The 27,319-nt window shown below is 37.0% G+C and overlaps 2 protein-coding genes across 2 annotated transcripts in view; one reads left to right on the forward strand and one right to left on the reverse strand.

Moving 5' to 3' along the window:
- The window catches only part of Hacl (2-hydroxyacyl-CoA lyase), a 145,541-nt gene that overhangs the window by 17,100 nt on the left and 101,122 nt on the right, over positions 1-27,319 (reverse strand). The window lies entirely within an intron of this gene.
- LOC136830656 (titin-like) overlaps positions 1-27,319 on the forward strand; it is an 82,262-nt gene that overhangs the window by 816 nt on the left and 54,127 nt on the right. Inside the window, 1 exon segment of the mRNA XM_067090261.1 lies at positions 21,796-21,922. Coding sequence (XP_066946362.1) covers positions 21,841-21,922 — 82 coding nt within the window. The 5' untranslated portion in view covers positions 21,796-21,840.

A 27,319-nucleotide genomic window follows, 5' to 3' on the forward strand; every position in this document is an offset into this window, starting at 1 on the left:
ACACCAGCGAGATCAGCAGCCTACAAGTTGCTGGTATAGCCTATCCACGGATCTGGATCAGGTGATAACGGATCCGAGTATCCAGTAGCAGTGGATCCGGAGACAGTGCATATTTATAGGTCTAGAGAAATTTGATCCAGATCCACTGTCAGTGGATCTGGATCACGTGATGATGGATCCACATCCATTGGAAAGATATTATTAATTAGCTCTCCAAATAGATGGAGGGAAAATAAAGTACATACATACATACGTGAAAACATAAATATATATATATATATATATATATATATATATATATATATATATATATATATATATATATATATATATATATATATATATATATATATATATAGTATAATTTATATATATATGTATGTATGTATGTATGTATATATATACATACATACATAAAGTACAGAAGACTAATATTTCACAATGGCACATTGAATTAAAACGTGAATGTCGATTTTACCGAAACAAATTAACTGCTTAATGCATAAATAAACAATTCAAAAAACAAAAAAATACACCAACTGTTGAATCCATAAACAAACAATTTAAAGATAAACACAAAGAAACCTCTTATCAGAAATATTTCGCAAGATATATCATCACTTCCATCGAGATAGACCCCCTATGCAAAATCGTCTTTTGTCATGTTTATAGTAGTAATAATTTCGCGAAAGTCACTCACGACTGAAAAAGCACCTGGTTGGTGATGTCACCGGAAGTGGGGTGATTGCAATGAAATTCACCTGGCCATAATTATTGACACGCTCAGGTGAGAGAGTTCACCTCTACGAATATTAGCGATGCTTGGTTGTTATAAAGGATGAATATATTTATATGCGTGCGGTATTTTTTGTGTGTATGTGAAGTTAATTTACGCGTACTAACACGAGCAAAGGAGAGAGAGAGAGAGAGAGAGAGAGAGAGAGAGAGAGAGAGAGAGAGAGAGAGAGAGAATATTCCTGCATTGTGTAGATAAGAAAATAAATATTTCACGGTTGTCTGTGTATGCCAGTGTATGTGAGTGAATGTGTGTGTGTGTGTGTGTATGTGGAGAGAGAGAAATTGAAAACCTTTAGGATTCACCCTCGCCAAAGGACAAACTATGCCCCCAAAAAACTCTGCGAGAATTGCACGCCATGTTTCGATTGAACCTGTTTAACAATTTTGTTAATAGGTCTTTCTCCTCTACATCGAGAACGGGATATGCTGTGTGTCAGGTCCACAATAATATTCAGTGGTGAATTATTGTTGATTTCATAAAAAAATTTACAAAAGCTTCGAAAGCTTTTGTAACTTTTTTTTGATAAAATCAACAATAATTCACCACTGAATATTATTGTGGACCTGACATACAGAATTTTGTTAATATTATGACTTGACCTAATTTTAATTTTTTTATAGTTTTTTTTGTACAATCTAAAGTGGTAACTTCTATGTTTGTATTTTTAAAAACAGTTTGATGAAATTCTATAATAAAATCGAAATGATAAAGAAAATAATTTTGGAATCTCAGTCATTGCCAAAATCGGGCTTACTGCAAATTGAACTATTTGCTATGAAAAGGAACTGAAGAAGTTTTTCATTTAAGTTGATAAGTATTTTATCAGCTGTTGCATGTAGAATATAGAACACAGAGACATACAGAAATCATTATGGCTTTCATTTTCAAGTCAGTATAATAGATTCTGTCTAACTCTCACGAATAGCTCCGTCGGGCTTTACTGACTGCGGTGTGCGTTTATCTTCGAGCAATTGTCAGGAACTCACTTTTAAATCAATGAATATACACACATATACGCACAAACATATATACATATATATATAATTGAAAATTAAAATTAGGTCAAGTCATTGGAATAATATTAAAAAATTTTTAACAGGTTAAATCGAAACATGGCGTGCAATTCCCCTAGAGTTTTATTAGAATTCGTTTGTCCTTTGGCGAGGGTGAATCCTAGAAGTTTTCAATCTCTCTCTCTCTCTCTCTCTCTCTCTCTCTCTCTCTCTCTCTCTCTCTCTCTCTCTCTCTCTCTCTCTCTCTCTCTCTCTCTCTCTCTCTCTCTCTCTCTCTCTCTCTCTCTCTCTCTCTCTCATACACACACAAACATGCACACATGTATGCAGAGCAAACATATGTTCATATATCTAACACCAATACCTAAAACCATGAACATGAATACACACGGACAAACAAAGCAAATGTATGCATACTTGCAGTATTTAATTTTAAAAAAGAAGAGTTAACAATGGCCACTAAATATTAGTGATATCACAAAGACATCCTCTATTTAGGGGGCTACCAAATATTAGTGATATCACAAAGCCCACCTCTTTTTAGGCCTGGCAAAAGAGGGAAAATCGCGATCTGACAAAAATCCTACAGAAAAAAATCAAGAAGTAGCAATTCCGCCAAAGCTGTTTCTTCTTCTTCTTCTTCTTCTTCTTCTTCTTTTCTTCTTCTTCTTCTTCTTCTTCTTTGAACCTGGAAAGTCCAGTAGTAAGAATCCAGGTCGCAGATCGGGATTTGATTAGTCTGGATAGTTTTAGTGAAGTGGAGTTATATGTGTTTATGTTATTAGAATGACGAGGGGGTGTTTATTTTAATATTTCAATTTGGTAAGTTTCTCTCTCTCTCTCTCTCTCTCTCTTTATGTATGTGTATATATGTATATATATATATGAGTCTGTATATATATATATGTATTTATACATGTATATATATATATATATATATATATATATATATATATATATATATATATATATATATATATATATATATATATATATATATATATATATGTCTGCTAAGTAAAGGACGACAAGTCGAAAGGTCTTGCAGCACTCCATTCTTTCCTTTTCCTTCGTGGATTTTGTCTTTATCTTTATTTATACATTCATCACGTTCCATTTTTCATATTTTCATGATTCAGTTATATATGTATATATATATACACACACATATATATATACTATATATATATATATATATACTATATATATATATATATATATATATATATATATATATATATATATACATACATATATATATATTTATATATATACGTTTACATACATACATATGTGTGTACGTTTTAGTACCTTCAAAGAAAGATGCCATCTGAACTTCTGACAATCTGCTCGCAGAGAACGAGTTTAGTACGTGATTCGGTCCACAAAAGTTGGATGAATCTATTGCTGACGAGCAACATCGAGTTTAGCAACGCAGCAATACACCTGCTGGAGAGACCGACGTCTCTTAAATCTCTCCCTTGAGAGAGAGAGAGAGAGAGAGAGAGAGAGAGAGAGAGAGAGAGAGAGAGAGAGAGAGAATGTCTTTGAAGTTGACCAAGGTACAAAGATCGTTTCCTAGGACGAAATTTTTGCGAAAATAATTATTTTTTTAAATACATGCGATTAAAATCTATTAAAATCTATTAAAATAGTTAAACAGAAAAATAGTGATAATTCTCAATTTGGTGGTTCTCTTCAGGGAACATGTGATTATAAAGAGAATTCAGTAGTCTAGATCCGGCTGACTCGAATTCGCGACTTCTTATACGGGATGGCTACAGTTGCATTCAGTCACAATCCTCTGAAGATCACTGTCCACAGAAGTATCCGTAAAATGAGTATAAAATTATATTTGACTAGGTTTAATTACTTCTCTTGGCAACTGAGTCAAACCCTGAAAGTATTCTTCCGTTAAAAACAAAGAGAAATATAGAAGAAGTAAAGAGAAACAGAGAAAAGGTAAAGAGAAATACAGAAAACTAAAAGTAAATAGGAAAATGAAGAGTTAAGAGAAAATTAGTTTTGCCCAATGAGTTGTCCACAGAAAGGGGGTAAAATAATAAGTGAAGAATGTGAAAGTGGAAATAAGATTATTGGACATTCCTGTTAAATGAAACTGTTCAATGAAGAAACAAGTAAAAAATGCGCCGAAATTTCTTCGGCGCAATCGAGTTTTCTGTACATCGTATAATCAAGGCCACAGAAAACAGATCTATCTTTCGGTGGTCTCGGTATAACGCTGTGTGAGCCGCGGCCCATGAAACTTTAACCACTGCCCAGTAGTGGCCTGTCCTATATCGTTGCCAGAAGCACGATTATGGCTGATTTTAACCTTAAATAAAATAAAAACTACTAAGGCTAGAGGGCTGCAATTTGGCATGCTTGATAACTGGAGGGTGGATGATCAACATACCAATTTGCAGCCCTCTAGCCTTTGTAGTTTTTAAGATCTGAGGGCGGACAGAATAAAGTGCGGACGGACAGACAAAGCCGGTACGATAGCTTTCTTTTACAGAAAACTAAAAATGGGAAAATTTAAATATGAAACCGAGAATTAAGAACGGAAAAGCATTAATAAAGAAAGGGTTGAGATAAGAGTCAAAATGAAAGATGCCTCGTCATCGAAAGACCTTTAAAAGGCCGAGGGTGACTTTAACATGGAGAGAGAGAGAGAGAGAGAGAGAGAGAGAGAGAGAGAGAGAGAGAGAGAGAGAGAGAGAGGAATTCATCTGGTCTAAAGGACGGAGGGAAGATTTGTTCCTGAATTATGTAACGCCTACACTCCTTCCTTCCTCTCTCTCTCTCTCTCTCTCTCTCTCTCTCTCTCTCTCTCACTCCTTCTGATTATGTCACAGTCCTCAACATTCTTACCAGGTTTGCGCAGCTATACACCCAAGGAGAGCATTCCTCGAATACCTGCGCGTTCTTCAAATAACTTCCTACAGTCAAATGAAAAATCGCCAGGATTCTTAAGCCTCATTTTCCCCAGCAAAGTCGTGATTTTTCTTTTCTTTTTTCCTTCTTCGCCTTCTTCTTCTTTTTTGAGTTGTGACGATATTAAGCCACACCGCGAAAATTTCCGCATGTCATTTGAAGACTCGCGAAAGAAAAAGTCTGCCAAATTTTTCTTTATTTTGATGTCCAATTTATTTGTGATGAGGTTGGCATATTTATATTTGAAGTGAATTTTTTGTTTCATATGTTCCTTGTGCATAATTTTTTTTATCAGTAGTTAGATGCCACCTTTAACCAGCTCTCTTCTCTCTCTCTCTCTCTCTCTCTCTCTCTCTCTCTCTCTCTCAGTACCCGTTTACGTTCCCTTTGCCATAACTATATTTCCTGTGGAGTTACTGTTTCATATTTTTCATATTTTTCTTATTAGTATTCAGATACCACTTTCAACCTGCTCTCTCTCTCTCTCTCTCTCTCTCTCTCTCTCTCTCTCTCTCTCTCTGTGTGTGTGCACGCTTCGCAACCCCATACGTACGAGGGAAAACATAACCAACAAGTAAATAATGCGCCGAAGAAGCTTCGGCGCAATCGAGTTTTCTGTACAGCCGCTACAGTGCATAATCAAGGCCACCGAAAACAGATCTATCTTTCGGTGGTCTCGGTATAATGCTGTATGAGCCGCGGCCCCCGAAACTTTAAACACGGCCAGGTAGTGGCCTGGCCTATATCGTTGCCAGACGCACGAATTTGGCTAACTTTAACATGAAATGAAATCAAAACTACTGAGGATAGCGGGCTGCAAGTTGGTATGTTGGATGAATGGAGGGTGGATGATCAACATGCCAATTTGCAGCCCTCTAGCCCCAGCAGTTTTTAAGACCTGAGGGCGGACAGGAAAAGTGCGGCACAATAGTTTTCTCGTACAGAAAACTAAAACGTACCTAAAATAAAATGTGAATTTTCCCCTTTGCCATTTAACATCTCTTTTTCAAAGTCACGTTGCCAACATGACTTTAATGGGTGAGGCTTGTGACAAACATAGGCCAAATATGTCAAAGAACGCTGGCTGTTTCACGAGGCCATCAAAGGATTGTTTGCCTCTCTCTCTCTCTCTCTCTCTCTCTCTCTCTCTCTCTCTCTCTCTCTCTCTCTCTCGTTTGTTTGCTGAGCTTACTTCCGCCATGGAGTTTTGTAGGTAGGCGGAGGGCGAGAGGAATGAAGGCATATGTTTAAAGGAGAGAGAGAGAGAGAGAGAGAGAGAGAGAGAGAGAGAGAGAGAGAGAGAGAGAGAGAGAGAGAGAGAGAGAGAGAGAGCTATAATTATCATGGAGTTGTGTGGAAAAAGGAAATAAATATTTTGTGATTATCTGTGCATGTGTGTGTATGAGAGAGAGAGAGAGAGAGAGAGAGAGAGAGAGAGAGAGAGAGAGAGAGAGAGAGAGAGAGAGAGAGAGAGAGAGAGAGTGGTAATTATTCTATAATTATATGAAAAGGATTCATAATTGTTATGAGATTTACAATGTTTGTGTAAGTGTGTGTTTGAGAGAGAGAGAGAGAGAGAGAGAGAGAGAGAGAGAGAGAGAGAGAGAGAGAGAGAGAGAGAGAGAGTAATTATTCTATAATTAGATGAAAAGGATTCATAATTGTTATGAGATTTACAATGTTTGTGTAAGTGCGTGTTTGAGAGAGAGAGAGAGAGAGAGAGAGAGAGAGAGAGAGTGGTAATTATTCTATAATTATATGAAAAGGATTCATAATTGTTATGTTTACAATGTTTGTGTGTGTGTGTTTGAGAGAGAGAGAGAGAGAGAGAGAGAGAGAGAGAGAGAGAGAGAGAGAGAGAGAGAGAGAGTGGTAATTATTCTATAATTATATGAAAAGGATTCATAATTTATGAGATTATGAGATTTACAATGTCTGAGTAGAGAGTGTGAGAGAGAGAGAGAGAGAGAGAGAGAGTGGTAATTATTCTATAATTACATGAAAAGATTCATAATTGTTAGAGATTTACAATGTTTGTGTAAGTGCGTGTTTGAGAGAGAGAGAGTTATCAAATGAAATTTCAAATCATACCAAAACAGTTTCTAACTGGGCCAACGTGCCTAAATCATTCTCCAAAAGTCCTCGTTGTTGTCAACATTAGCTAGATACTGAAGCTTCATACTTCTCTTTAAATGTGATGGAGGTCAATATTATTATCAACATTGTAATTTTTTTCATTATACGCACATTATATACCTTTGCGAGTAAGTGTCTGAGGTCCTCATTGTAACAACATTGTATTTTCCCCCGGGCGTATACGTGATCATACTAACTGTATTTCTAAAGGGAATGAATCATTTCCACTGGAAATGAACCTCGTCGTAAGTCAGGTGACATTTTCCATGGAGATGAGATACAGTGATTATTTATATCTGGTGCCTGAATTAAACTGTTTATGCTGAGAGGGGCGAGTGCTCATTAATTAGTTTATCGTTTTAGATGACACGACTTTTGGATAAACAATCCGTTCTCTCTCTCTCTCTCTCTCTCTCTCTCTCTCTCTCTCTCTCTCTCTCTCTCTCTCTCTCTCTCTCTCGGTTTGGCATATGTAGGTGTGGAATAAGGGCTAATGCTCATTAATTTATCTATCCTTTTAGTTGAAATTACTTTTGGATAAACAGTCGGTGCTCTCTCTCTCTCTCTCTCTCTCTCTCTCTCTCTCTCTCTCTCTCTCTCTCTCTCTCTCTCTCTCAGTTTGGCATATGCAGGTGTGGAATAAGGGCTAACGCTCATTAATTTATCTATCCTTTTAGTTGAAATTACTTTTGGATAAACAGTCATCCTTTCTCTCTCTCTCTCTCTCTCTCTCTCTCTCTCTCTCTCTCTCTCTCTGTTTTGAAATTGTACACTTTTGGGCTAATAAACAGTCAGTTGTCTCTCTCTCTCTCTCTCTCTCTCTCTCTCTCTCTCTCTCTCTCTCTCTCTCTCTCTCTGTTTTGTGCATTGTACGTTAGCAATAAGGGCTAATGCTTATTAACTTTTTTATCCATTTAGATGAAATTTCTCTTTGATAAACAGTCGGTGCTCTCTCTCTCTCTCTCTCTCTCTCTCTCTCTCTCTCTCTCTCTCTCTCTCTCTCTCTCTCTTTTGTGTACTGCAGTTGTGCAATGACCCTTGCTCTAAAAGAATACTTTCTCTCTTTTACTTTGTAAATACCCACTTTTTTTTTTCGTCCTGCCTTCTACGGCCTGAATTTAATTTTATTTACTTTCTGTCTTTTATTTTCTCCTTCTCTTATCTCCCTTATTCGTTTCCTTTATGAAAATAAGGGTCAATAGAATTCTGTTTCTTTGCTCTTTGCTGAATCCGAAACGTGGCTTTTTCACAGAGTTTAGCCGCCACCCAGATTGTTTCAGACTTGTCCAAAAAAGGGGTAAGATTTTTGCAGTTTTAGTTTTCCGAAAAGAAAACTATTGTGCCGGCTTTGTCTGTCCTTCCGCGCTTTTTCTGTCCGCCCTCAGATCTTAAAAACTGCTAAGGCTAGAGGGCTGCAAATTAGTATGTAGATCATCCACCCTCCAATCATCAAACATACGAAATTGGAGCCCTCTAGCCTCAGTAGTTTTTATTTCAGTTAAGATTAAAGTTAGCCCTAATCGTGCTTCTGGCAACGCAACAACACAGGCCACCACGGCAGAGTTTCATGGGCCGCGGTTCATACAGCGTTATACCGAGACCACCTAAAGATAGATCAATTTTCGGTGGCCTTGATTATGCTCTGTATAGAAAACTCGACTGCGCCGGAGAAACTTCGACGCATTTTTTACTTGTTTATGTTTTGTCAGTGTCAACCTTCCGTATAAGAATGTTTTTAGGTTAAGTGTTTAAGGAAATTAAGAATAGAGAAGAAAAATTTGAAGGTACAAACTGGAATGAACCCTTTTGCGTATTATCTACAACCGTAAAATTATCTTTGAAAAAACGTGATTAGGATAGCCTTTGTGTGTGTGAATACTTTAAGCGTTTATGTAAATTAAGAAAATATGAAAAATTAGAAGTACAAACTGGAATGAATTCCTTTACACCGACAAAAGAACAGTAAAACCAATCTTGAAAAACGTTATTCAAACATACAAAAATTCCCAAGAAAAATCATAAAAATGATGAGAAGTCAAAATTGAATCGAATTCCTCGGGATATCATCAAAAGTCTCGTAAAATTATCATGAGGAACTTTCGGCAACTTATGGATTATTCAAATTTATGGAAATCCCTTAGAGGGATTTGAAGAGAGGAAGACATGGCGTCATCGTATTATTGGTCTGAAGGCTTCGGAATATGGTGGAATTGTTTTAAGACTTGGTAATTCTTTTAGCTTACTGAATTTTACATGTGTCGTTCATATAATGGAATGCATGCACATAGATTTGCTTGTATTATTATTATTATTATTATTATTATTATTATTATTATTATTATTATTATTATTATTATTATTATTATTATTCAGAAGCTGAACCCTATTCATTTGCAACAAGCCTACCACAGGGGCCATTCACTTGAAATTCGCACTATTATTATTATTATTATTATTATTATTATTATTATTATTATTATTATTATTATTCAGAAGATAAACACTATTCATTTGAAACAAGCCTACCACAGGGGCCATTCACTTGAAATTCGTACTATTATTATTATTATTATTATTATTATTATTATTATTATTCAGAAGCTGAGCCCTATTCAGGAAATTCGATTGCGCAGAAGAAACTCCTTTCACTTTTTCCCCTCTTCCTTATTTTTTTTTTCGTCTAAATGACCCACCACCACCTCTCACGAGTGCCCTGCGTATGTTTGTGAGTGCGTGCGTACGCAGAGGTCCTCGTCACTCTGAGTCTACCCCAATATCTGCCACCCAATTCGACGTCTGTTTGCGTTCGGCTAAAAGGAACCGCGACTCGTTTCGTTCGAAGTTTCTGACGCCTGAAAAGGTTTTGTTTAAGTGCGTCGGCGGGGGTGTGGGAGGAGGAGGAGGAGGAGGAGGAGGAGGAGGAGGAGGAGGAGGAGGAGGAGGGAGGAGAGGAGGCGGAGAAGGAGGAGGAGGAGGAAGGGGAGGAGGAGAAGAAGAAGGAGCAAGGTAAAATTAAGAAGAAGAAGAAGAAGGAGAAGAAGAAAAGGAAAATTAAGAAGAAGAAGAAGAAGAAGAAAGGGCAAATTAAAAAGAAGAAGAAGAAGAAGAAGAAGAAGAAGAAGAAGAAAAGGAAAATTAAGAAACAGAAGAAGAAGAGGAGGAGAATGAAGAAGTAGAAAAAGGAGCCACCTCGCGACCGTTAAAGATGACGGCAATAGGAATAGGGAGAGCATTAGTAGTAATAGTAGTAGTAGTAGTAGTAGTCAGGATTATCCTTCGGAACGGCTCCCCCGAGAAGGAATCGACGTAGATTCAATTCAATTAGAGAAATGAAGGCCTTGGGACGGCCCACCCACCCACCCACTAGAGGGCGCCCCTCCCACCCTCCCAAAACATCCTCTCGACTTCGCGTACGTGTTGCTAATTTCCGTCCGGGGGACGGTAACCGTCGCGAGGAGAGAGAGAGAGAGAGAGAGAGAGAGAGAGAGAGAGAGAGAGAAAATATATATATTGTCTAAATCTTTTTCTTTAAATCCAACTATGAATACAAATTCTCTTCCGGTTAGACAAGCGAATGTAAAACCCTTCAGTTTGTCAAAATTCATTTAAAATTTTACGAAAATCTCATTTTTAAACCTCCAAGTCATTTTAATGTAAAAGATACCAGGAAAAAATTTATTATTTTACAGGAACTGTAAAACAATTTATGTAAAATAATCCTGTGAATTCCTTGAGTTATAAAAACCAAGCGAGATAACTTTGTGACTTCCATAAGTTATAAAAACCAAGCAAGACAACTTTGTGACTTCCATAAGTTATAAAAACCAAGCAAGATAACTTTGTGACTTCCATAAGTTACAAAAAGCAAGCAAGATAACTTTGTGACTTCCATAAGTTATAAAAACCAAGAAAGACAACTTTGTGACTTCCATAAGTTATAAAAACCAGGCAAGACAACTTTGTGACTTCCATAAGTTACAAAACCAAGCAAGATAACTTTGTGACTTCCATAAGTTATAAAACCAAGAAAGACAACTTTGTGACTTCCATAAGTTATAAAAACCAGGCAAGACAACTTTGTGACTTCCATAAGTTACAAAAAACCAAGCAAGATAACTTTGTGACTTCCATAAGTTACAAAAACCAAGCAAGATAACTTTGTGACTTCCATAAGTTATAAAAACCAAGAAAGACAACTTTGTGACTTCCATAAGTTATAAAAACCAGGCAAGACAACTTTGTGACTTCCATAAGTTACAAAAACCAAGCAAGATAACTTTGTGACTTCCATAAGTTATAAAAACCAAGAAAGACAACTTTGTGACTTCCATAAGTTATAAAAACCAAGCAAGATAACTTTGTGACTTCCATAAGTTACAAAAACCAAGCAAGATAACTTTGTGACTTCCATAAGTTATAAAAACCAAGAAAGACAACTTTGTGACTTCCATAAGTTATAAAAACCAAGCAAGATAACTTTGTGACTTCCATAAGTTACAAAAACCAAGCAAGATAACTTTGTGACTTCCATAAGTCATAAAAACCGAACGAGATAACTTTGTAATTTAGTAAAAGAAGTATGTGACTCCTATAACTTATAAAAACCAAGCAAGATAACTCCGTGATTTCCATAACTCATAAAAACCAAGCAACGTAACTTTCTGCTGCACTTGCCAAGAAAGAAGACGAGGAACCTGTCACTCAGGAGCGAACCAGACGCCCAGAAAGGAACGGGAAAGGAAGGAACACGTGTTCAAAAAAAAGTAACATGGATTAGTTGGCGCCAGCCCGAGGTTGAGCGAGGACTCAATTAGTCCGTTAAGTTCTCGCTAAAGACGAGAAAGGGAAGAGGAATAAGAATGAAGGATAACAAGGGGTGAAGCGAGGTCAAGCGAGAACTTAATTATTCCTTTTAAGAATAAGAAAGGAAAGAGGAATAAGAAAGAAGAGTAACAGTTGATAGATGGGTGAAGGGAATGTTTGATAGGTAAGGATTGCTGAATTGTGATTCTGCAGGATTCTTGAGAATGATGATAGAAATTGTGGTAATTGAAATAGGTTATTTCTATAATGCCGATAATAAAAAGAATCTTTGCGGCAGAAAGGCAGTAGGTGAATTACTGAAACTTTGTATAGAGAGATGGAGGAACAAAAATAGATGAATGCAATATTCTAACTTAGAAAGGACACAGAATATATTTCAGCACAAAAAAGCCCAAAAATATGCTAAATATATAAATATATATAAAGGATAAAACTGCAATTCAGAATTCTGAAGCCAAAGAAGACAAGGCAGTAGGTGAATAATTGAAACTTTATACAGAGAAGAGGGAATGAGATGAGATGAATGCAAGAATTCAGTTCAGAAAGGAGACGGGATATATTTTAGGCCAAAAAATCACAAAAATGTGTTCTGAAAAGGTTGGCAATAGAAAGGAATACCAAAAAATAAATAAAAAATATATAAAGGATAAAATGACATTTGAAGTTTCTGAAGCCAAAGAGAATCCTAAAGAAGTGTGAAGAATATTGGGAGCGTTTTGGCGCGCTGTTCATGAGCCTTTTGCGAAAGTGTATGAAGTGGGTAATGTGGAATTTTCTGCAGAAGGGGTTATCCACAATGCAGAAGTTTAAGTGTGAATGTGATATTTGTGCTTTTTTCTCCAGAGCCACCCCGTGTTAGAGGTAAAAGCTTAAATTTACACACTCACACACACACACACACACACACGCACATACACACACACAAATTGGAAATATACTTAACTAAATAACAAGTGAATATTTTTAAAGCCTAACTTGGATACCCTACAGTGGAAGTGTACTTAACTAAATAACAGATGGAAATTTTTGAAGCCCGAACTTAGAGAAAGTTTAACCTTCTAAGGTTAGATTCCTTCTTTTTTTATTCAAAACATTGAAAAACCTTAATTCCTACCTTGATTCTGTCAAGAGAATCACAGACGTCAATAATGTCCAACTATAAACAAGTAAAAAATGCGCGGAAAGAAACTTCGGCTCAACAGAGTTTTCTGTAGAGCCGCTACAGTGTATAATCAAGGCCACTGAAAATAGATTATCTTTCGGTGATCTCGGTATAATGCTGTATGAGTGGCTGCCCATCAAACTTTAGCCATGGCCCGGTGGTGGCCTATCCTATATCGCTGCCAAAAGCACGATTATGGCGAACTTTAACCTTAAATAAAATAAAAACTACTGAGGCTAGAGGGCTGCAATTTGGTATGTCTGATGGTTGGAGGGTGGATGATCAACATACCAATTTGCAGTCCTCTAGCCTCAGTAGTTTTTAAGATCTGAGGGCGGACAGAATGAAGTGCAGACGTACAGACAAAGCCGGCACAATAGTTTTCTTTTACAGAACATTAAAAAGTGTCAGCCAATTTATTTAGATTAACGACACCAAGATTTCTTCATTTACGCAAAAAAACACAAAATCTACAAAGAGATTACGTGGGGACAATATCCTATCACTTGAATTGCCCAGACAGCTGTGAGAGAAACATTACACCACCTTAAGTCTTCAGTTCCACCTTCTGAAATGAGGTTTGGGTGTTTACCTATGGCAGAGAGATCTATGTGTATTTCGGTATAGTTTAGATGTTTAAGGCTTGAATATGTGTATGTGTATATATATATATATATATATATATATATATATATATATATATATATATATATATATATATATATATATATATATATATATATATATATATATATAAAAGATTTTGGTTTTTTGGTCAAATTTTTATCATAATTTTGAGGGACGGTTGTGGTAATCAGATGCGGTGTGTGTGTGTTTGTGTGTGTACGTATATATATGTATATATATATATATATATATATATATATATATATATATATATATATATATATATATATATATATACTTACTGAATACTGGAGCACTCATGGCGTCTATCATCTGAAGTTTATTTTCTATATCCTACCTTACGAAAAGGCATAAAAAAATTCGAATTACGTTGTCTTAAAATAACAGACCCCACAAGTACACCATTATTCAAAAGTATGCGAGTGTGAATTATCTAGCCTAACAAATTACTAAGCATGAAAAAGCGACAAACCATAAATCTGATAACGGCCATTTAAAACAGCGTTCTCTCAAGGTGACATTACCTAACCAAGAAGATATTTCTGTGAACGTCAGTTGCTCTCTCTCTCTCTCTCTCTCTCTCTCTCTCTCAGTCGAATCCCGCCCTAATTTGGCGATTCGAGCCAATCAGTAAAAAAGGAGAAGAGGAAAAACTCAAGTGGAGGGAGAAAAAAGATTAAGTCGTGAAGTCTTGTTGACATGACAAAAGACTCCTTCTTCTTCTTCTTCTTCTTCTTCTTCTTCTTCTTCTTGAAGTTTACAGGTGATTCAGAGGCTCCACTATGGCGACCTTTACGGCAGGTGTTGTGTTGGAGGTTGGCACCGCAGGCGGCAGCCGGGAGGAGCCCTTTCTAGGGCCCTTGGCACTCTGCCTAGGCTCTGGCACAGACAGCAGAAGAGGTAGCAGGCAGAAAAGCAGACGGAAGGGCCGGCAGGTGGCATTCTAGTCTGTATCGTTACCATAGCTTAAGAAAGGCCTACAACCTACTACCCGTAATACGTTAAAATTCAGAAGCCGGATGAAAACGGCGCCAGTCTGTCTCAAACCGTTTGCAGAAGGACAGACTGTCTGGAGTACTCTAGTTCAAGCATGCCACTTAGACTTATCTCCGGAAGGCTAAGCCGTAGTCAAAGGACACTTTAGGACGATTGGGGACTTGATTTAGATCCTAGAACACTAGATGGAAAAGAGACGTCGCTTATTTATCAAGCTCCAAGCCACAAATCCCAAATGCCCAAACATGTTGCCTAGTCTTATATACGGAAGGCTAAGCCGTAGTCAAAGTACACTTTAGGACGATTGACGACTTGATTTAGACCCTAGAACATTGGATAAGCAAGAGAAGTCGTTTATTTATCAACCTCCAAGCCACAAACGCCAAATGCCCCCAAGAAACAGCCGTTACAAACCAATAACTCGACACTAGTACTATATCCCGGTTCTCGAGCCGAAAACCGTTAGACCAACTCTCCGCTGAAACCATTCAATCAACCCAAAAGGGCAAAGATGAAAGGGTGAGAGTCACCGTTTATCATTTATCCTTCCACATGATTACCATCACATCATCTCGAAAGTTCTCCCGTACCCCTGAATGACCCGAAGCAGCAGGCGCGCGGAGGGCACGAGCCACAAATAATCTGGCAGCCGTGCGAGAGAGCTGGGGCGTCAGGGTGTACGTGTGTGTGTGTGTGTGTGTGTGTGTGTGTGTGTGTGTGTGTGTGTTGCAGAATGCCCAGGGTTACTATGCACTGAGGCTCTCCAACAACCTTACTACTCCTCGCTCGCCCTCATTACCCCACATACCCACAAAGAGAGCTTGAAACGACGCTTGATTTTACGAGCTTTGTGGGCGCACGAAGATGGCTGAAAAGCGTATATAGGCCTAGCCTGAAGTGATCTGGATAAAATCCCAAATATAACAGGTTTAATGACTCTTGCGGGTACATAAATCGTTATAAGACCAATTTAAAAGCTTAATGAGGTTAAAAATAGAAAAACGGGCCCCCATTTCTTCGAGAAATGCAGGAACGCAAACCGGCGAACATCGCTTCCAAGGACGGTCGACTGTGCAATCCTGGCAAATGCATCTTGGCATGCAATGCCAACCATATAATCCGCGGAGATTGCATGAAACAAGCAGCTGGTCTTCGTCCAGATTAGGATATTAGGGAACGGGAGACAGGGGGAAGGATAAAGAAAGAAAATGATAAAGAGGAGAAAATCTACACTGGAATGAGAAAGCCGGTGAGGAGGTTGGCTCAGTACCAAGAGCAGGAGACTACATAGTAGGCTACTATGGTGTTAACACAAAGGCTCGCTCCTCAGCGGGCCCTCTCTCTCTCTCTCTCTCTCTCTCTCTCTCTCTCTCTCTCTCTCTCTCTCTCGTGGAATGCTGTCTTTTATTATGGGTTGGGTTCTGTATTCACCGTGAATGTAAACGATTTGAAAGCAGAAACATACACATATAGATGTGCTGAGTCTGAATTCCCGAGTTATAACGATAATTTACAGATTTCACCAATAAGGAATTTTAAAAGAATTTAACATAAAAAAACAAATAAACAAATAAACACCCATAGAGAATGATGGACAAATAAATAATGCAGAATAAAGAGAGGAAACAAAGGAATGCAATTAACCTAAATTGCCAAAATATGTTCCTTTGGTCCCGTGGAATGTCCGAATGCGTGCACGCGGAGATGATTCTTTTCTCTCTCTCTCTCTCTCTCTCTCTCTCTCTCTCTCTCTCTCTCTCTCTCTCTCTCTCTCTCTTTAAAAGGGTTTTGATTTAATTGCATCTATTGGACGCTGTCCTTCATTCGGAAATGGTAAATGAGGTTGGGGAAAAAGGAGAGAGAGAGAGAGAGAGAGAGAGAGAGAGAGAGAGAGAGAGAGAGAGAGAGAGAGAGAGAGAGAGTCAAAATCTAAGTTTCTTGTAGTTTATAAGGATTGCGTTATCAAAAACAGTTTAATCTATTTCGACGCTGAATTAGAAATTTCCAGTCTTTGGGTGGTCAATTTTTCACCGTTTCGTCTTTTTCAAAATGACTAACATAATAATCAAGTAAAAAATGCGCCAAAGTTTCTTCGGCGCAATCGAGTTTTCTGTACAGCGTATAATCAAGGCCACCGAAAATTGATCTATCTTTCGGTGGTCTCGATATAATGCTCTATGAGCCGCAGCCCACGAAAATTTCAGCCACGGCCCGGTGGTGGCCTGTCCTATAGCGTTGCCAGACGCATGATCATGGCTAACTTTAACCTTGAATAAAATAAAAAGTAATGAGGCTAGAGGGCTGCAATTTGGTACGTTTGATGACTGAAGGGTGGATGATCAACATACCAATTTGCAGCCCTCTAGCCTCGGTAGTTTTTAAGATCTGGGGGCGGATAGGAAAAAGTGAGGACGGACAGACAAAGCCGGCACAATAATATTCTCTTACAGAAAACTAAAAGTAATTCATATCCCCGAAGCTATAATTTCACAGCAGGAGGTCTGCCTAAAGCTCAGAGCCGTTTAAACCCGCTGTTGATGTTTGCCAACTCTTGATTAAATCATTGATAAATATAATAAAGATGGAACACATTATAAAAAAAGGGTGTTGTTATTGTGGGTTGAAGGTAATGTAATGCTTGAGAAAAGAACTTAAAATAAATATAACGAAAAGAACGTAAAAATGCAACAAGGGAAAGCAAAAAGAACGTAACAATATAACAAAAAAGGAGCGTAAAAGATATAACAAAAGAACGTAATAATATAAAAAACGTAACAAAAATATAACAAAAAAAATATAAAAAAAAATGCAATGTAAAAAAGATATAAAAAAAAAGAACAAATGTAACAACATAACAAAAAATATAACAAAAGAACGTAAAAATGTAACGGATGAACGTAAGAAATATAATCACAGGATGTAAAAATATAACAAAAGAACGTAAAAATATAAATAAAGTAATAATATAAAAAAGGTAAAAACATAACAAAAAAACATAACAAAAAACGTAAAAATATAAAAAAGTAATAATATAAAAAGGTAACAACAAAAAATATATCAAAGTAACGTAAAAATATAAAAAAAATAAAAAAATATAAAAAGTAACAGCATAACAAAAAACAGAACAAAACGTAAAAAACATATACGCAAATTTGCGTTCAATACGCAAAACTTTATTCCCAGGGTCCAGCAAACTTTCCTGACCTCATCCCGGACGGGACATTTATTTCAAGAATGTCTCTTTTTGTCTTTCGGATCAGCGAAAACGCCCCGAGAATCCACGCACGCTGCTGTCACGGGGTTCGAGGTAGGAGGAAAAAATAGCACAGGGAGCGGGGGGGGGGGAATAACAGCAGCACAGGGAGTGGGGTGAAAAAATAGCAGCAAAGAGAATGGGGGGAGAAAAATTAGCAGCACAGGGAGTGGGTTGCTTGGTCCTTTCAAGTGTGGAAGGTGCATTGGGGGATCATGGTGTCTCCACTTTTTGGCCGAAGGCTGGTCAGGGGAGAGAGAGAGAGAGAGAGAGAGAGAGAGAGAGAGAGAGAGAGAGAGAGAGAGAGAGAGAGAGAGAGAGAGAGTTTTTCTCATTATTGCAAGTGATGTTGACTACTTGACATGAATTTCATGTGATTAATTATTTATATACACGTATATAATGGTATGCACATAAAAATATATACATTCAAACTTTTATACACACATATATATATATATATATACAGTATATATATATATATATATATATATATATATATATATATATATATATATATATATATATATATATATATAAAACTTCAAGCATCAATCATTACAGAGAAAGAAATAAGATTAAAAAATATCAATCAATTGATATAACTCTACAATTTTCCTTAACTTTTTCCACATTCCTTAACATATTTCAAGTCGATAAATGAACTTATTTATGTTCACATATTAATGCTTATCATCTTTGCCCATACTTCATAATGTCGTCTCTCTGAACCATCAGATATATTAAGAAACTTGACAGACCTTTTCTGTCTTTGAACCATCATTGATTTATATTAAGAAACTTGTTTCAGACCCATCATTTATCGATATCTTATGAAATCTCATTCTGTAGACAAATGGCTTTAATTCATATATGCAGTTACTGTTACGTTATTTCTTTCCTGTTACGTCTTTTTCTTTTTGATATCTATAAAATATAGAATATTTAGAAAAACGTCCCTACGACTGACGTAAGGATAGAATAAGTAAATGATTAAGGACAGAAAAAGTAGGTGTCCTTTTCATCACAGCAAAGAATATTGCTCTTACAAGACCCTTATTTTTCCCTTTAAAAATCACAAACAATACAAAGAAACAAGTAAATAATATCCCCAGGTTTCTCCGGCGCAATCGAGTTTTCTGTACAGCCGCTACAGCGTATAAACAGGGCCACCGAAAATAGATCTATCTTTAGGTGGCCTCGGTATAATACTGTATGAGCCGCGGCCAATGAAACTTTAACCATTGCCCGGTAGTGGCCTATCCCTATATCGTTGCCAGAAGCACGATTATAGCTAACTTTAACCTTAAACAAAATAAAAACTAATGAGGCTAGAGGGCTGCCATTTGGTATGTTTGATGATTGGAGGGTGGATGATCAACGCACCAATTTGCAGCCCTCTAGCCTCTATAGTTTTTAAGATCTGAGGGCGGACAGAAGAAAATGCGGACAGAAAAAAGTGCGGACGGACAGACAAAGCCAGCACAATAGTTTTCTTTTACAGAAAACTAAAAAGTACCTAAGTTTCCTCTTAGGTCATCTCGGGTCACCACAAAGAGGACGCTCCCCATTTGAATCCAGTTCCAGGTCCCATATTGCAGGGGAGAACGCACCAAAGACACACTCCCTTTAAAAAGACAAGTTGATGTTTGAGCTGCTTAACTTCGCCCTCGCTTCGTGGAAGAGGTGACTTTCCTCTTTTCCAGGAGCGTGGAACGTGAATCGGTTCCAGGGTTCCAGTATTCTGGAATAAAGGGTGATGTGTTGGTTTCCAGGTCTGGGAAAATGTTGATATATACAGTTCTGGGGGGTTTCGTCATCTAGATCATAGGACGAAGGAACATGGAACGTGAAATTGTTCCAGGTTTCCAGTATTTTGGAATAATGACTGCGTTTTGGTTTCCAGATTTCGGAAAATGTAAATTTACACAGTTTTAGGGGTTCCGTCGTTTAGAACATAGTATGAAAGGAGCGTAGAATGTGAAATGGTTATGTTCCAGGTTTCCAGTATTCTGGAATAATGGACGGCGTTTTGGTTTCCAGGTTTCGGAAAATATTAATATACACAGTTTTAGGGGTTCCGTCATTTAGAACATAGTATGAAAGGAGCGTAGAATGTGAAATGGTTATGTTCCAGGTTTCCAGTATTCTGGAATAATGGACGGCGTTTTGGCTTGCAGGGTTTGGAAAATGTTAATATACTCAGTTTTAGGGGTTCCGTCATCTGGACTGCAGTACGAAGAAGCGTGGAACGTGAAACTGTTCCGGGTTTCCAGTATTCTGGAATAATTGGCCGCGTTTATGGCTTCTGGAAAGGTTAAAAGATTTTCCATACAGGATAGGTAGCAACTGCTTGCAATAAAACAATAACAAAAGATAAATTAAATTGTCTATACACAGGATACGAATAAAAGAAAGCAAGATAGAAAAAACAGAATAAAAGAGAGAGAGAAGAATGAGAAAAAGAGAGAGAGAGAGAGAGAGAGAGTAAACGTGACAAAAGCTCAACAATGCAGAAATTACATAAAATACGAAGGAAAGAGGTCAAGAACGAGAGAGAGAGAGAGAGAGAGAGAGAGAAACGACTCCCCAGTCTTGTCACAACCGCCACCTTTTGTCGCCAAGGTATCTCGTCGTGTACAGCATGATAGCGCCTTTATTACGTCCGAGAATGTCAAAGGAGTGAAAAGTACCCCCTACTCTTATGAGACGAAAAATGAGACGATAAAAAAAGTCACTAGAAGGTTTTTTTTCTTTTAAAGAAGAAAAGAATAAAGGGAAGAAGAATTAAAGGAGAAAGGGAGACAGGAGAGAGTAGCTTTAAGGAGTAATAATAATTACCACTTCAAGTTGAAGGTCACCTGAGTGTAGGTGCTCGTTGGTGGTAAAAAATAACACAAACAAAAACAAAAGTAAAGATATGTTACTGAGACATTGCTTTTTGTTTGTGCTTTCGTTTGTTTTTTATTTTTTTTTTTGATGTTTTTCTTTTAAGGAAATTACTTCATCTTTTAGTATTGGCTGATTTGTTTTAATCGGTTTAATTTATTTTGGTGATTGGGGATTTGTTTTGAATCAGTGGTGAAAATTATTTTGGTGATTGGCGATTTGTTTGAATCAGTGGTGAAAAAATGTAATATGTAAATCTAATTCAAGATAACTGTGTCAATCTAACTCATACAAATTTAACTCAAAAGTAACTTTATCAATCTAACTCATACAAATTTAACTCAAAAGTAACTTTATCAATCTAACTCATATAAATTTAACTCAGAAATAACTTTATCAATCTAACTCATACAAATTTAACTAAAAAGTAACTTTATCAATTAACTCATGTAAATTTAACTTAAAAGTAACTTTATCAATCTAACTCATTCAAATTTAACTTAAAAGTAACTTTATCAATCGAACTCATACAAATTCAACTCAAAAGTAACTTTATCAATCTAACTCATACAAATTTAACACAGATCAATTGCATCAATCTAGCTCCGTTCAACTTAACCTAACCTGAACTAATGACTTACATTCTTTATTTGGATGAGATGGGCAATTTCAAAGCCTTGAGAAAAATAAAAACACAACGAAATGAGGCAAAACCGCCACCTTGGATAGGATATGGACAAGAATTCCAAAGCTTGTGTAGATGGAAAATAGATGATACAACACAGACTTCTAAATAAAGTTATCTACAAAGTCTGTTTTTTTTAGCAGACGGTAAATATCAGCAGCCAATATAATTGATGATTGTATCTTGTTCCGGATTGGTTTAAACTTGAAAGTGGGCGTGGCCACAATTAGGAATCCTGTCCTCTTATTGGTCAAACACTCTGCCGACCTTAGTCCTGATTGGCCACAGCAATACTGAAAATAAACCAAAAGAAAAACCAATTGGTTTAAATTGAAAGTGGGCGTGGCCAAAATTAGGAATCCTGTCCTCTTATTGGTCAAACGCACTGTCGATCTTAATCCTGACTGGTCAAAATAATCATACTAACGTTCTTTTTTTCTCCTTTCTTTCCAGGTGTAAGGAGGGAACCTTGACCTCCGCCAACCCGTAAAAACCAAAATGGCTGTTGGGTTGGTCAGGTCAGTCTTCGTGGCTGCCATCTTGCTGTCAGGGTCACTCCTGGTTCTCTATCCAGTTTGCGGTAAGTTTAAAAAAAATCCTCAGTTTTCCTTTCTTTATAAAAACAATGTATTTCTTTCTATTTTCTATATCAAAGGTAGATAGGACAGATCTTTCATTATACTGGGTCAAAAAATACTGATTTAAAACAGGGTCAACAAGATAATTCGGGGTCAAGATAGGTCACTATACAGCAGTGTATTGACGGGTATAAAAATGTATTTCCTACATCAAAGGTAGGCTAGGACAGATCTTTGATTATACTGGGTCAAAGCTATGGCTTTCGAAACCTCATATATAAAATACTCATTTAAAACAGGATCAACAAGATAATCCAAGGTCAGGAAAGGTCACTCTATGGCAGTGTACTGACTGAGGTCAATCACATAACAGGGCCTTGTTAGACATCTTTCAAACTCATTATTCCTAATAACGATAAAAGTAAGTTTAAAAAAAAGCAAATTTTAGTAATTTTATGGATTCTAGTGACATATTAATTTGTCATATATTAATATGACCACTATTCTCAAAACCGAATAGTTAGAATAGGTTTCTGAAGAATGAATGTTTACTTTGGGTGTACGATGGTCGTAAAAAGTTCGGGAACCTTAATCTAATTTTTAATGAAGATGTTCAGGCGTTTAAAAGAAACCAAAGCACACAATGTACTAAAGCATGTAATAATGACAAGTGAAAAAATGCGCCGAAGTTTCTTAGGCGCAATCAAGTTTTCTGTACGGTGTATAATCAAGGCCACCGAAAATAGATCTATCTTTCGGTGGTCTCGATATAATGCTGTATGAGCCACTACCCATGAAACTTTCAACCACGGCCCGGTGGTGGCCTAGCCTATATCGTTGCCAAAAACACGATTATGGATAACTTTAACCATAAATGAAATAAGAACTACTGAGGTTAGAGGGCTGCAATTTGGTCTGTTTGATGATTGGAGGGTGGATGATCAACATATCAATTTTCAGCCCTCTAGCCTCAGTATTTTTAAGATGTGAGGGCGGACAGAAAAAGTGGGGACAGATTAAAAAGTGCAGAGAGAAAAAAGTGCGAACGAACAGACAAAGACGGCACAATAGTTTTCTTTTACAGAAAACTAAAAAACTTGTAAGTCAATTGGTAATTTAGTCCTGATGACGCCTCCGATGGGCGAGGAAACGGTCCGTCGACTCTGGAATAAGCAAATGGAAAGACACGTGAATCATTTTTCCCTATTCCTGAGAAGCTTGCCTGAAGAGAAAAAACAAGAAGTATAGACTGATTCAATGTCTAGATAAAAAGTAAGTCTCTGCGAATACACAAGGGTTTTGTACTAAGAGAGTGCATTAATTCCAGGTTCTCATATCTGTGAGTGAATGTGATAATTTCATGTCACTTTACACTTTCAACAACTCTTTACCGGAGGAAAGAGCGAATAAGGAATCACATCTTAATTATTCATCCCTTTTCAAGTTTTCTTCAATACTTATCCAGTCAGACGTCCAAGGCACTGCAAAACAAAAGTATGACGCTATGCGCTGGCAAATGAATTGAAGCGAACGTGAGGTAGGTCGAATAGTGTGTTGATTGTGAGGGTAGGGAAGTAGGGTAGGGTGGAGGATGTAGGGGGCGGGGGGGGGGCGGTTTGATTACCTAGGATAGGGGAGGGGGAAGATAACGCAAGTGGGTGTTTACAAACATGGCCCTCCTACCTTCCAGAAAGGACCGTATTTTTCTCCGAGGTTAAATTTGGGGGATTCTCGGGAGAGATCATTCTAACGCCTTTTCCTAAGAGCTGTTGAGGGTGCTTCAAAACCTCACGGCGGACGGAGCACCCCACCCCCCCACTTTTTTTTTAGCCCTCCTAACCCCAACGCCCCCTCGAAAAGAGTGAGGTTTGATAAGTGGTGCTTCCCCCAAATGCCAAAGTACTTCAGGATTCTCGGCTTTTCAGACGAAAGAAAGAAAGAAGGGGGTAATGTTGGTATACGCTTCTGGTTCCGCTGCTTGCTAAAGAATTCAAGGAGTTTGGAACTTTGCTTATTTAAATTTTTTAACATTTTTTGTCTATTATATAGTATAACTTTTTTGGTCTTAACCTTTGCTTTTAACGTCCGTTTTATTTTTCCAAAGTACGTTCTGCAGAAACTAAATACTTTTTTTTTTTTTAAATCTAGTTTTTTTCCTAGTGTTCTGTTCTTTTTCATTTTTTTCTCGTTCTTACCATTTTTTTTTGTCATCTTTTCCATTCGCAAATTTGTGTTATTTTCGGATATAAAATCCTTTCTTTATCTCTAATATATCTTAGTCTTTTTTATTGTTTGTCTCTTCCTCTGTCATTTTTAATTGCCTCTTATCCTTTCTCTTCTAATTCATAAATGCGAATAATTCTGAAAAAAAAAAAATGGTTACGGTGCTCGTTGCAGAAAATAAGTATCAAAAAAATTTAGCTCACAATTCATACAAACACGAACCGGAAGTAACAGGTGGTTTTCGACACCTGCCCCAAAAAAACAGGTGCACTACAAACCCCCTTTGCAAAAACAAAAGGGAAAAAAAACTATCTCAGTCGTTGTTTTTCCTGCACCTGTGACGTCCAAACCCCTGTTTTCATTGTTGTCATTTTCTAATTTCTTCATTTCTCCTGTTTATGTCAGGAGGTGCGTCATTTTCATTTCATTTTTCTGGCGTCATTTCCGTCCTTATAAATAGTCTGTCAGGAGGTGTCATTCATTTTGACTAAGATAGATCATTTCAATCATTTCGGCAATAAAAGCACATTCTTTGTTACACGTTCTTTTTCCAAACTCCATAAATAAAAGCACTTCTTTATTGAGGATCGTCATTCGAGTTAAAACACATTCTTTGTTCCACCTCCCAGCAATAAAAACACATTCTTTGTTCTACCTTCCAGCAATAAAAACACATTCTTTGTTCCACCTTCCAGCAATAAACACACATTCTTCTTGTTTGTCTCTGACTCTTAAGAAAAATGCCACTGTATGAAAACAAAGTTTAAGTAAATAAATGTAAAAACAGGAGCTATGATCTTCGACAAAGTCTTCTTCATTGTACAGCTGATGAGGAATTTAGTAAAGGTCGAAAGCTCCTGTTTTTATATTCATTAATAATTAAGCTTCGTGATTATACAGCGGCTTTGTTCTTAAGAATATTCCATCTTACTTTAGTAGCTCATGAAGTTTTCTTATGACAGGAAATACAATATCAGGTTTTTTGTTGACTTAAGTATTCCAGCTTTCCTATGCTTACCAATAGACGCCTTTTATTGAAAGCCTGCATAAATTGCAAAGGTTTATGAACGATTATTTTTATACTAAGACATTCAATATTGCATATAAATTTCATAAGAATGAATGCATTGTCTTTTATGCAAACTTAATACCATTATAAGTTGTTATAACTTCGGCATAAGATGATTGACTTTTGTTTTTGCGATGAAAATGACATAAAAAATTGCTTTTGTTCCCCATTCACAGTTAGACAAAACATGAAAGGGAATTCTGAATGGGAATCCAAGGGAATTCTGAATGGGAATCCAAGGGAATTCTGAATGGGAATCCAAGGGAATTCTGAATGGGGAATCCAAGGGAATTCTGAATGGGAATCCAAGAGAATTCTGAATGGGAATCCAAGGAAAACCCAAGGGAATTTTGAATGGGAAATCCAAGGGAATTCTGAAGGAAAATCCAAGGGAATTCTGAAGGAAAATTCAAGGGAATTCTGAAGAGGGTTCAAGGGAATTCTGAAGGGGATTCAAGAGAATTCTAAATGAATTCTAAGGGTATTCCAGGCAAATTCTAAGGTAATTCTATGTAAAATCCACATTCTTAGGGAATTCAAAGAAAATTCAAGGGGAATCTAAAGGGAATTTAAGGGGAAATTTAAAGGAAATTGCAAGAGAATTCTAAGGGGGGATTCTAAGGGAATTCCAAGAAAATTCTAAGGGGAATTCTAAGGGGATTCCAAGAGAATTCTAAAGGAAGTCTGAGTAAATCTAAGGGGAAAAAGGGGAATTGATTTTCAAATGAGGAATAATGGGTCTTAGACAAGAAAGAATGGGTGGAATGGGGGGGGGGTGGAACCTTTCATACATTCAAATAGCTAGAGCGGAATCAACCATCCCGGCATTTCTATTTTTAAAATACCTCTCTCTCTCTCTCCATATGCCGCACACATGCAAGGCCTTCTGATCGCCACCTTCCGCAGGGTGAAATGGCTAAAGTACACCCTCTCCTTAACACGCCCAATACCCTCCCAGTGCCCCGTTCCTTTACGGCTTTCCTGTCCCATCTCTTTTCTTTTTCTATTTTGACTTTCTCATTTCATTTGTTCTTAATATTTTCTTCATTTTCCTTTCCCTTCTCGTTTTGTGTGTCTCGGTGTTACGTTAGTTAGCAAAGAAACCAATTTCTGTCTTTACCTGTTTACTTATTTCTGTAAAATCACGTATATGTATATGTATATATATATATATATATATATATATATATATATATATATATATATATATATATATATATATATCTTATATATATATATAAAAAGCGTTAGATTATCAGACATATATTTTACAAACGCTGTTTGTTATTTTGTTACTCGTGTTTTTTGTTTCCAGTACATCCGACCAAAACAACGTTTTTGCCATCATGAAAACGCTTTTATTTATTTATTCTTTTCAAGTATCGCGTGGTTTTTTCTAGCAGAGTAAATAAAAGGAGATGTTTGATATCGTAAAGTAGAATCTGACCCGTGATTTTCGGTCGTTTTAAAGCATATTGCAAAATTCCTGTCAGCTTGCAAACGCGAATCCCCCGACCTTTAAAATCAAATTAACATAATATTAAATTAACATAATACCCAATAAATTCAACTTATCTTTCCACCTGTCTCGCTCTCTGAGCTTCTAAACAGTCGAAAGAGAGCATAAGAAAGCAAGCGAGCGAGCAAGCAAGCAAGCAGGCAGGATGTGACGTCAGCGAAAAGCATTGGCCCATCTGCCGAGTTGTTTATACTCGGGATGATTTGGCCGACGTCTGATTGGCTGGCGTTGGCCAATCACGCGCTTGCGCAAGACGGTAGCAGCGAACGTCCGGAGGTTAAGCGAAAGTTGATTATTTTGATAATTTTTTCCATTAGAATGTGGTTTTGTTGTCATTTTTAATGGGGTTTTGTCGTTTTTTGTCGCTTTGACATTATACATTTGAATCTGTCGTTATTTTGTCGTTCGTTATTTGCGTCTGTTGCCACCTTTTCACACGGATTTTTACTCCGATGCCACTTTTCCATCGGGAAATTTGCTCTGTTGCCAATTTTCTATTAGAATTTGAGTCTCCTGTTAGTTTTTCATTGATAATTTGCCTCAGTTCCATTCTAAAAGCCATTATAGAAATATGTATGTGTGTTTATT

The sequence above is a fragment of the Macrobrachium rosenbergii genome, chromosome 47, assembly GCF_040412425.1.
Source record: "Macrobrachium rosenbergii isolate ZJJX-2024 chromosome 47, ASM4041242v1, whole genome shotgun sequence".
In the NCBI taxonomy this organism is placed as follows: Eukaryota; Metazoa; Arthropoda; class Malacostraca; order Decapoda; family Palaemonidae; genus Macrobrachium; species Macrobrachium rosenbergii.